This window comes from Manacus candei, unplaced genomic scaffold (assembly GCF_025592945.1).
Source record: "Manacus candei isolate 608988 ecotype Guabito, Panama unplaced genomic scaffold, ASM2559294v1 h1tg000043l, whole genome shotgun sequence".
In the NCBI taxonomy this organism is placed as follows: Eukaryota; Metazoa; Chordata; class Aves; order Passeriformes; family Pipridae; genus Manacus; species Manacus candei.
In genome coordinates, this window is record NW_026138091.1 from 20,827,456 (window position 1) to 20,839,585 (window position 12,130).

Genomic DNA, 12,130 nt, shown 5'->3' on the forward strand with positions numbered 1-12,130 from the left:
TGTTCAGAAAATATTCCTACCTGTTTAATCTCCTGTGATTGATAAGTGAAATTCAGTTTGATCAAGCTAAAAATACATGTTTGCATGTATGAAACACTACAAAAATGTAAAGACAGATTATCCTATAGATATGTGTATGTATATATACAAGTGTTTGTATGTATGTGTGTGTGTGTGTGTGTATATATATATATTTATATTTATATGGGTTTCATACCAATGTTTTTGATTCAAGGTTTCATTTCTTAAAAAATTTTTCTTTGACTTAGGGTCAGATGAATGCCACTCCTGAGGTTTTTGCCCACCTTACCCATTTCCTGATGCAATTAGCTAATGGAAAGCTGTGTGTCATCCTAGAGGTAAAGACTTTTAAAATGTACTCCCATGGGAAAGGTCTTTGTATAAGAGCCATTTAGAGCAAACTAGAAGCTAAGAAGCAAAATTTCGTAATGGAATAATTCCTTTTTTTTTTTTTTAGTCTTTGTTTTGAGTATCAGGAATGCAAAAATGGCTAAGATTTGGCAGTGCTCTTACATCTTGAACTTTTGAAACAGAGGAGCCATATGCTTATCATTCAAAAAAATATCCTTCTCAAATCTGTTCAGTTTTTGTCAACAGTTACTAGTCTACTGCTGTGGAGAGTCCCAAACTCGTTAAAATGTATTTAGTGAATAGGCTGGATTACAAATGATTTAAAAAATATGTCTTATTCCAGGAGAGTTTAACCTAAATATATTCTTACTTAATAATGGAGCATTTACAAAATTCTCTTTTTTGATGAAAAGCCTCTATGCAAGCTCTTGAAGACCTCTTCTTTATTCTTTTTTTAAACAATTAAAAATGTTTTCTCCTTTTGAAATCTAGATTTGAACTCCCTATTTCTGCAGCACATTAGAAAAATGGTGGTTTTTCAGGTAAATAAGTATGTGGAAATATTGCTGCCAACCAGGTCTCCAAGAGTGAACTGCAAATTAGTTGATTCACTTGACCTCTGTTTTGCATGACCTTTCTTCCACCATCCTTTCCAGCTGGTTATTATAGATATTTTTGTGTACTAGCTGAAGTGCAAATAAGCATCCACTCCTACTACAGATGATGTGACTGCTCCATTGGTAATAGATTGCTTCCTGCATACCACCTAGCAGCCTAAATCTATTTTGTTCTCTAAATTCTGCCAAACCACTAGGCAACCACATCTCAAAAGTGTCAGGCCGTATGAGATTTCTCTTATGCAGACATTTTAGAGGACAGTGATAGCATTTGCCTTCTAAGGAATCTTCCACAAGAATTGCTGAAGATGGCATGTTGCGAATGGGAGTGGAGAAGGCATACGTTCCCAGGGTTTTCATGTCAAAGTCATGAGTAATTTCTGAAGTTATTTGAACCATGATGAAGTGAGTTGAATCATGAGATGCCAGTGAAGTACAGCAGGTAGCCATTCACTTACTGTTTTCATATTGAAAGTCATTGACTTAGATGTACTTTCATATTATCTTTCATTTCTGTAAATACAGATATATTTCAAAAGTATAATTTATTTTCTATTATGATATTCAGAGAGATGTTAAAAGTACTTGTCCCTTAGTTGACACAATTTTTTTTTTATTTTTTTTTTTAGGGTGGATACCACTTGAAATCATTGGCTGAATCAGTCTGCATGACTGTAAAAACTTTGCTTGGAGATCCTGTACCTCAAATAACTGGAGAAATGGCACCTTGTCTAAGGTAAGCATATAAAGAATTCTAGAACAACCCATCCAAGGTACAGTTTTGTATACTTTTCTTTCTGAAATTATTTGAAGTTGTAATATCTTACAGCATAAAACCATAAACCATTTTATCCTTGGGCCTTGTTATCCTATAGAAATCCATCTCATTGAAGGCTAAGACAATCCTATTGTAATTAAGACAATGCCAATTAGTGACAGCCACTATGTGGGAAAGTATGCAATGGCAAGGATTAGTTCTTCAGACCCCAGGGCCACTTCAATTGCTGTAGTACAGGAAAAGCTGGAGCTAACCTTTCTCTCATCAGTGAGAGCTGATGCTTTGCAGAGCCAGACTTGATGAATCCTTGTGTTTCTAGAATTTGGAGCATTGAGGCTTTGGGTGCAAAAGCACTTGATGGTGTAGAGCTGTACCAAGATAATTAAATTTCAAGTCTAACTTCTTTTTGGAGACACTAAGAGTGTGTTAATCTGATCTAGTAAAGCATTCTGAACCTTGGGCCTGAATCAGTCCCACATCACAAAAGTGTCTTTCTCTCTACCTGTCTGTACTACCTCCTCCATGTCTCCATGTCTGTCCTTAGTCTCTCTCCCACTTCAGTAGCTGCCCTGGGCTTTTTCCAGCAGTAAAGCTCCTCATGCACTTGGGTGGCAGCACCTACCAGTTGGCTATGTTAGTTAAAACTCGGAACTCAGATCAGCCAGGGAAGCAGTGGAGATACACATGGGCTGTGGGCTGAGCAGTGTTCTGTAAACTCACAGAGCAAAGCTGGATTTTTTGCTCTCAGCACATCCCATAGCCCCTGTGTGTCCTCTGTTTCTTCTCCAGCAACTGTGGTATCTCAAGTTGCTATCATCCTAGGTAATAAAGAGTTGGTTTCATATTTATCCAGTATATCAGTCCAGCTCCTGAATACCTTAAAAATAATCTCTAAGTACACAGAATTTCTTCTGGATTTAATGAGTGGAATTATGTATGATAGCTAACATAATAAGACCATTTGACCATAGTGCTGCAAATACCAGTGGTAATAAAAAGAAGATTTCAGCACAAAGAATAGCAGGGAATGTGATTTACTTGGTTTCTGAACAGATTTGTCTTGCATTTGAGTGAATCTCTGGCAGGCATGGACAGACAGGAGAACTCAGACAGGTGTGCTTGTTCCAGCAGCAGGGTTGGGATTTCACTCATTGTGTGTAAATGTGCGTACATGCTGCACGTGTTCTTCTCTTTTCTTTTTTGACTCTTAAATCTAATCTTTCCAAGCTATCTGCCCACTGATTTTCATTCTCTTTATTTTTCTGTTCTGCATTCTTGGAAGAGAGACCAGAGCTTGTTCATTTTCAGTTGGATATTTTGGTTTTGCTTTTTTGTTGAGGTAAGTTATGTTTCCTCTGTTTTCATTATTCCTGATTCTGTTAATCCTGTTTCTTTTGTAGTGCTGTTGAATCTATTCAGAATGTGAGAGCAGCACATAAGCCCTACTGGAAATGGTTGACGTATGAAGGTAATTTCTCTTTCCTCAAGCAAATGTGATTGATAAATGGATTCATACAGAAATTCAAAATTGAACAAGCAGTTATTCATGTGACTGACAAAGCAGTGTGAGGCTTCATTCAGGGCTACGTCTTCAGCTGGTCTGAAGAGAACTTCTGAAGCCAGCAGACATCATGTCAGAAACTACCTCTTTGTTTGTTTCATGTGTCAAAAATATGGACATAAGATTATTATTGTTTATCACCTTTCACTATATTAAAACAAATGTAGTAGCACTGAAAAAATAACATCTGTGGCAGGAAACATTGTAGCTAGTGCATGGAAGTAAATATGCATACTATGAATGCAAATGTACTCTTATTTTGTAAACAAGCATATACAAAATTACCACATTGCTTAGGAATTAATATCTGTGAAACCTCTCTATTTCTTTTTCTCTAGAAACATCATTTTTACAAAATTTGAGCACTAAATCGCATCTACTAAAGAAGGCTAATTCAAATCCCTCCACAGAACATGACTCTAAGATAACTAACAGCAATGAAACTGTCAAAGTAGAAAGGTTTTTAGAATTGCACATGAAAAATATTCTAGTTCCAGTGCCTCCCATCAAAACAGCAACAACTGATTCTACAGGTTTAGCACATTTTCTTCCTGTAGCTGTTCATTTGGTGAAGGAAATGGACAAAACTGAAATAAAAGCTCTTGTCAGGTTGGTCCTGTTTATGTAATTTTCAATATAATTAAGATGTTGAGAGGTCTCTGTACAGTGTCATCTAGCTCTGTGTCTGACATGGTCATCTTTTTGGCTTTAGTCTCCTCAATTATGGCCAGAAATTCTTCCTTTGAAAAATTAAGGCATTAGTGTTGTTTGTCACTCGTAGCCTTGAAATCCTTGGACTAATCAGAATACTTTTCTCTAAAACTCTTTCAAGAGAGATAGGACAGCTAATGCAAATGTATTCATTTAGAAAGAGAGATTTTGCTAGGAAGGTGCCTTAAAGCTCTGTATTCACTTTTATCTGGAAAAAAAATCAAACTGCTCTGTTTTGAGAAACTCAACTTTTTGTCTTGTCTTAGAGAAAACAGAGTTCTATCAAAATTAGACTATCTTCAGACATTTTTGTTTTCTTTCCAGTGCAGAATGGAGACAGGTTTAGAGAGCTCAAGACTGTCAGGCCAACAGTGTTGTCATCTTCCTGCTAGAGTTAGGTTTCTGAGAACCAATGTGTAGCACCTATACAACATGTATGCCATTAATACTAATGGCAAAGTACTTTATCAGTGTCCTCTTTGAAGACATTATTGCCTCTAATCTAGTTTTTCTCCATATAATTTATTTTACAGTGGCTTTTATGCAGACCTTGTGAAAGATGACCAAACTTTGCTCTCTCTTGGCAGTATGTTGGCCATCCTAGATAAAATACTTGAGAAGGAGGTAATAATATATTGCCTTGATCTTGGGGTTAGGGGTGGAGTTGGATTCCTCTGATTTTTGCTTCTACTATATTGTTGTCCAGATATTGGTTGCTATGTATCTCACAAGTCCACTAATCTCAGCTGGAATGTGCTTAACTATGAGAGTAATCATGCAAGATGAGAAAACAAGTATTTGGGGATAGTTGTTAATCACAATACATCTTTCTAATGATCTTTGGACAAGTCATTGTCCAGACTTTTTGCAGGTAGTCACAGCACATGAGTCACTAAGAACCTTCTCATTGCTCTCAGACCTACAGGTTAGCCAGGCATTTACTCTTCCAGTTGAGGGGAGCAGAAGTTGGTGTATCTAGCACCAGTAAGCAGCAACAAGAAATCAGAAGAAATGTCAAAACTTTTCCTGTCTCAGCATGCAGAGTTTTACCTTCTATCTTTAGGAGAGAGTTTACTTTGGCATTACCTTTCCTTACAAGATGCCATGCTATGTGCAGCATTGCACAACAGTTTACACACAGTAAATCTTGATTTACATGTGCACACACACCCACACACACACACACCCCCCATTTAGTGGTGGTTTCAACAGCTCTGCTGTATGCTTTGATTCTGAACAGAGTAATTCCAGTTAAGCATTTTGCTTCTTGCAAGGTCAGGAATGAAGGAAAGGCAAGCTTAGAGGGTGCAAATTTGTATTCATGTATAAAAACTTGGAGAAGCAAAAAAGAAAAACTGCAAACAAGTTAAAAATATTACATCATAATAAAACACTTTCTCCCTCTGACTGAAAAGCTTTCTTTAAAGTACTAGGCCTGCAAGGAAGAGTAACTGCCAGAATGGCTTCTTTCTTCTGAGCCATCTTCTTGCTGTTGGAAGTCACATATGTAGATCTGTAACGTCAAATTTCTGGCATTACAGACTGCACATAGCCCCAGGAGAGCCTATAAATAGATTTTTGAAAATGGTAACTGGCAGAAAGAATAGAACTTTAATGAGTTGCAGCTGGAAGTTCAACTTTTTGTGCTGACAAATACAAAGAGGAGGAATGAGGAAGGGAAACATGTTTTTTTTGCTTAGCTTTCATGTAGAGTTCAAAGCACTACACAACACAAATGAACACTTAAGGGTTGACTGAGTAATTCTGCAATTATGTTTTCCAGAGAGGAATAGCTTGTTCAGGTTAAAGAAAGAGTCAGAATTAGAATTCAGGGACAACCTCCTTTTCATAGGGTGTATTTTTCCACTGCAGTTTGCCGACAGGCACACTGAGTGTATCCAACCTGCAGACTATCTAAAGAGCCAGTAAAGATGGCCTTCCTCTGCAAAAGCTATTTTTACAGTTCCCTTTCATCATAGCACCATACTTTTGAAGTAACAGTACAGCTTGTTGCATAATAATCAACTATGGCCTTTCTCTAGAAAATGAATTAATAACATTTCCTTAACCCTTCTATGATAGATCATTAACATCCCTTGATACATATAAACAAGTAAAAAACCAGTTGTTACACTTAAAAAATGACATGTTCTTGTGCAACATTAACTGCTTCTGAATTAAAAATGTGTTTTGGAGGTACGTAATGGAATTGCAGCGTCACCCACTCCTGCTGTTTCTGCTGCTGTTGCACTAAGACATTCTGTTCGTTTTGGATTTCAAAGGTGAATTTGTATCTTTGTGTTTGCAGCCCTTTGACAAAATGTTAAAATATGATACCAAGTGTGTGAAATATGGCAAAATGCCTGCAAAACCTTGATTTAAAAACATATAGCATGTCCATTCGCATTGCATTTTCAAGGTGTAGTCCTGATAATACCATATATGCCAGCAAAAGCCTTTTGCCTCCCTCCCCCCTCCCCCAATCCTGCCTCCCTTCTTCTCTACCCCCTCTCCTGTCCCTCCCTCCTTCTCTGCCCCCTCCCTTCCTCTCCCCATCCCTCCTTCCCCCCTCCCTCCCTGATTCCTCCCCCTTCCCTCCCTTCCCCTTCCCTCTCTCCCTTAATCCCACCTTCTCTCCCTCCCTCCCTCCCTTAATCCTACCTTCCCTCCCCCTCTCCCTCCCCCTTCCCTCTCCCCTTTCCTTTCATCCACCCTCCCTCCTTCTTTTAATCCCTTAATCCCACCCTTCCTCCCCTCTCCTCTCCTCTCCTCCCTCTCTCCCTTAATCCCACACTCCCTCCATCCCTCCCTCCCTTCCTCACCACTGTCCCTTCCCCCCTCCCTTAATCCCACACCCCCTCTCCCCCTTCCCTCTCTCCCTCTCCTTCTTTGTCAGATTTCAGTTGGTTTTGGCCTGAGGATGTTTTCTTGGTTGTGTTTTTCCAAGAGAGAAATGGGGTTCCCTTGAACTGTCCTAAATGTGTTTTCTTCATACTTTTAGTGGACCAAATTCAGAAACAATATACATTCTTTTTTATGCATCAATACATACATGCAAACTCTTTATAAAAATTGCACTAATGGAAAAAAAAATTACTTGTAGATGTAAATGTATGTTTATTCTCGTATTCTACAGAGTGCTTTATATATTTGTTGGAGACATGCAGATCATACCGAACACAGAAGATGGGTGAGGTTGCTCTTAACTTCAGGCAGTCAGATCCCAAAGGCCTTATGAATGTTCAGAAGTGTCTGTATGTGTGATGAATTCTGCACTAAGGAATCAGTCATGACTTGACATTCATTAAATTTAGCTTGAGGCAAAATAAAGAACTTCCCCAAATACATCTCCAAAGACAAACTGCTATTTCTAAATGTCATTTTATGTGTTTAGTGGTAGGTTTAAATTATAATCCCAAATTAAATGAAATTTAAATTGTTATTGAAAATAATACAAAGTAAAAAAGAAGGCAATTATTAATTATATAGGGTGTATCCCCCCTATAACTGAAGGAGGCATATACTGCTGATGCAGAGTTCCTTGTTGAAAGCCATCTTTTCTTATATATAATTTTTTCCACTTCCTCTTTTTCTTAAAAGTGATTTGCCCATACTCTTTAATCCTCTTTTTAAAAATACCATAAAAAGGATTTCAGTGTTAATTGTTGCTTATATTTTGGCATGCAGTAATGAAAATAGTTGTTTCCTCCTGTGTTATGAATTAGTATTTAAAGAATGATGAAAGAAAATATATTTTTACCGCATTGGGAGATGTTGATTAAATACTGAGGTGTGGTTTTTATTTACAGAAAAGTGCTTATCATACATATCTGTGAGAAAGAACAGTCTGAAAAAACCAGTTCCAAACACTATATTTCCCTAAACTGGAAAGAGGTAAGATTCACTTTCTGGAAGCATTTCCAGAAAAAAAACTTTTTAAACAGAAATAATAGATTATATTTACAAATTCTTAAAATGACACTGAGAATTACACCCCTCACTCCAGACTGGACCACTGAAAATGTTTCCTTTTCTTGCCCTTGCCAGGGTGCTGCTCCCTCACTGAGCTTTAGAGAACATTAGAATCCGTAGGTTTGAGGAAACCTTCCATAGTTACTGCGGTTCATCTTGAGCAAGGCAGAGTTACAGTGTGAAGGCACTAAGGAAAAAATGAATAATCTGCATGCTTAATATAAAAACTGCTGGAAAAACCAGATCAGTATCCTGTTTCCTAGGTCAATTAAAAGCTTTCTGAGATTCACCTTTTTGTTTTGTTTTATATCTGAGAATTTGAGGCTTTACATTTGTGCTAAACAGTTTCTTGTTTTTATGTTAAAGGGTGCTGAAGGAAATGACTTCTTTTCTGCAGTACTTGGATTCATTCTTCCCGTAGCATATAGTTATCAACCAAACTTAACAGTAATAGCTGTTGGACCAAACAGGAACCTTGAAATAAGTGGGATTTCTCTGCTTTTTGCTTTACTTCAAGGATTAGCTGAGTCTCGAATTTTTGCTGTGATCAAGGTAAGAAGTGGTGCTGAGCTGTAGTACTTCAAAGTGCCTGGCACCGAACTCAAATCCAGCAGCAGCAGGCCTGGTGTAAACTGCTTCAAGCTGCCCAGGAGAAAATACTGGCTGTGTCTATCCTGTCTCTGATACCCCAGAGTTCAGAGTGCAAACTGCCCAAATCCTGAGAGCAAGGCAAGACACAGATGCATTCTGAGCTTTAGGCAGCCTGCATGATGGAGAGGCTGGGGCATGCATGCAAGCCCATAGTTCTGTCTGTAGACCATAGATGTTCTGACAGTTTGTCACAACTTCCATCCATCTGGGATTCCCAGCTCAGAGTTGTCTCCTGAAAAGAGGCACTTACTGTCTGTTAAATCATATGGCCTCTTTCCATCAAATGTGATTGAAAGCAGCCCATTGTCCTGTTCTTCATGGACTGCTACATTTCCTCTCCTCTCCCCCATGCTGTATTTTGTCACAAACAACTTCTGGCGTGCAGAAGATAAATCAGAATGGCACATATCCTTCAAGTGAACTTAATTGTCATAATACAGAATTGAGGGCCACCACCACAGCTTTGTTTCTGGCAGAGAACATGGGAAAGAAAGAACATATGGATCTTTCCCTAGTCTGTTTTTTTCAATACACTACCCATTACAAATATCTAAGTTTAGGAAGCTGGAGGCTTTATCCAGACCAGTGATCAGTGCCAATGAGCGTATCTTCCATGAATTTGTCTAATCTCTTAGAGAACTCACTTTACTCTTAGCCTCTCCAGCATCCTGTGGTTGTGAGTAGCACTATTTCTCTGTGTGATCTGTGAAAGAGTAACTTTTGATTGCTTTTATGCCTTCTAGTTCTTCTTTAATGAGGAACAGCAAACAATTGTTCACATATGCTTATTCTGATCTGTTCCTCGGCAAGTATCCAATTAAAGCCATGCAATTAATTAAGCTGCCAGTTAAGTGGATTTTGACATAACATTTGAGAAAACTACAGAATAAATTATTTGTTTTAATTTACAATGCTGATACATAAATTATCTAAGCTAAAAAAATTCGTATGTTGATAAGTATACATAAATCGTGTGTTTACACATTACTAATTAGGAGTATGAAATGAGAGAATTATTGATATTCTGAAGTGTAAACTCAGACATTAAAAGGAAGCTAGGTATACGTATTGAAAAAAAAATTTGCTACTTTTATATTGTTATTCTGCAGGATTATGTAATGTGTGGGGATTTTGTAATGCATATGCTTGCCTTTTTAGAATAACTGAAAAAATATTCTATCTCTTAAAAATAAAATAGGGTTACAGTCTTCCAAATATAATCTTCATTTACTATCAGCATTTCAAAATACAATTTCTGCAAGCAAACGATATTGATTTAGACTGTGAGAAGTCCAAAAGTCACTTATTGATGAAGCAAAATATATCACTATTTTCCACTTATAGAAAGTAAATGATTCATAAAGTAAACAAGCTCCATGCTCCCCTTCCCTCATAACATTTTCTGTCCCTAACCTAGCGTTATTTCTTTTCAATCATAAAAGGAAAACTGCAATTCTTTCTCTATTTGAAAGAAACAAGTTTTACCTTTTTCAGAAAAAACTCCATTTTGACACACTTTTATTTGAAAATGGAAAGTTGCTCATTCTTGCTACTAATACTAGCAGTTTAATTATAAAAGTTTGTTTTAAAATATTTCATGTATCACTGAAACAAAGAGAGCTTGGTTCACAGGAGTATTTTTTTCTTCTTAATTAGGACACAGAGATAAATTTAATGCAGAGTGTAGCCAAAGCATTAGTGGGTGCTTCTCCACCTCACTTTGGAGTTTATGTACCTCCTACCCAAGAAAAAGTAAATAAAATAAAAACATTAAGAGACCAGTTTCAGCAGGAATGGAAAATGCTTCAGTGTTCAGGTAAGTTGTCTGGTTTTATCTTTAGCTTTTATTAATAGATACAGGTTTCTGAAAATTTTATTAAATACAGCTGGGTCCTGTAAGTCAGTGGGATATTAAAGTCAATGGGACCAGACTGATCTAATGTGAAAATGTTGAAACTCTGAATGCTTCTAATTCTGCCACTTGAGCCAGAAAGCACCCAATTTCATAGCATAACAACAGTACGATTCAGACTTTGAATACTGTTCCTCCAGAATTTTGGAATGAAAGTACTAAAATATTATGTGCTTAAAGAATGGATAACTGACTGTGCACTGGATCTGATTGCTAACGTGTTCTCTGAATATCAGCAAATCAGGTGATATTTTTATACATTTAACTTGTCCACAAATAACTTCACATAACTGAACAGAGATTAGTCATGCTGCAAGTGCAGTTACAAAGAGCTGAGGATCAGGAACTGTGTTTGTACAGGAATTAGGCTAAGCAGGGATGTGTGTTTTCAAGCATACTTGTCTAGTAATGTTTCTCTGCTGAATGACTTCTATTTTTCAACAGGAAAAGGAATTATAAAGATGGTCATATCTCTCTAAAAGAAAATGCCCTTCTGTCTTTCAGAAGTGGCCAAGAGCAGGGATCTGGTTCCAATAAAAATGTTCTTATGGGGTCAGGAATTGCAGTATGATTAATAACTGGTTTTCCTACTGCTGTTCTTTTCAGTGAAGGATGAGATTTCAAGAAATTGACTTCAGAATCATTTTACAAAGCAGAAGAAAAGGAAAATATGAGGACTTCACTCTGCCCTCCTTTCAAAAGTAAATGGTCGACATAATAAGAAAAAAGCCCAAGTCCCTAGAGATTTGGTAGTGGCCTAAGGGTACATCATGTAAATTCTCAAAATTAAACAAACATCCCAAAGGAATAGCCATAGTATGCCTTGTTTTGTAGCATTCCAGATATGATTTAGGGATCATTTCCAAGAGCACTTTTCTGTGATTGTGACTTCAATGTGACCTTTTGATTTCAAACACTTCAAATTATGTTTATAGTGGTACTGCTACTGGGCTCAACTTTATATAATTCAAATAACTAAATCTGGTTTTGCAGTTCTCTTTTTTTAATTGTTCCCAGTGCTTCCCTTCTCATTTGTTCTGGTTTTCAGATATTGCTGGATGGGAAATGATACCCATCCTTGAACATTTTGAAATTAAAATCTTTTTTGAAAGAAAAGCCATGTGAAACATTTTCACAAATGAGAGCTGAAGGACATGAAATGTTCTGTTTCAGTTCAGAATTTCTTTAAAATTTGAACTCCAAAAAAGTATTTACTTTTAAGCTGGAAATTGGGCAAAGGGCAAACTTCAGAACTTTTCCTTACAGGAGATTTGTTGGTTCATTCTTCTCTCTCCTAGTCTCTCCCCTGAATGCCTGCCTTTTTTTCCCCAAGGAAAACGCACTTTCTGAGAAGTTTCTTAAAAATCCCCTTTCCCTGACTTTGTTCAACTGAATTTCTAGTGTTTGAATTATATGCTGTATTTTGATATGTATTTTTCTAAGACCTTTAATAAACGCGAATTAAGAGGGAGGGAAGAAAAAGTGTATTCGTGCTAGAGTTTGTTGGCAAATACCGCCCGAAGGCTGCAGTTACCTTCTGACACTCGGGACGGGCG

At 37.2% G+C, this 12,130-nt stretch overlaps 1 protein-coding gene across 1 annotated transcript in view; it reads left to right on the top strand.

Annotated features, from left to right (window-relative positions):
- Positions 1–12,130, top strand: part of TUBGCP6 (tubulin gamma complex associated protein 6) — a 42,920-nt gene that overhangs the window by 7,166 nt on the left and 23,624 nt on the right. The window contains 10 exon segments of the mRNA XM_051795677.1: positions 270–359; positions 1,619–1,725; positions 3,168–3,235; positions 3,667–3,937; positions 4,573–4,663; positions 6,236–6,321; positions 7,176–7,229; positions 7,849–7,933; positions 8,378–8,563; positions 10,319–10,482. Of these exon segments, the coding sequence (XP_051651637.1) occupies positions 270–359; positions 1,619–1,725; positions 3,168–3,235; positions 3,667–3,937; positions 4,573–4,663; positions 6,236–6,321; positions 7,176–7,229; positions 7,849–7,933; positions 8,378–8,563; positions 10,319–10,482 (1,202 nt within the window).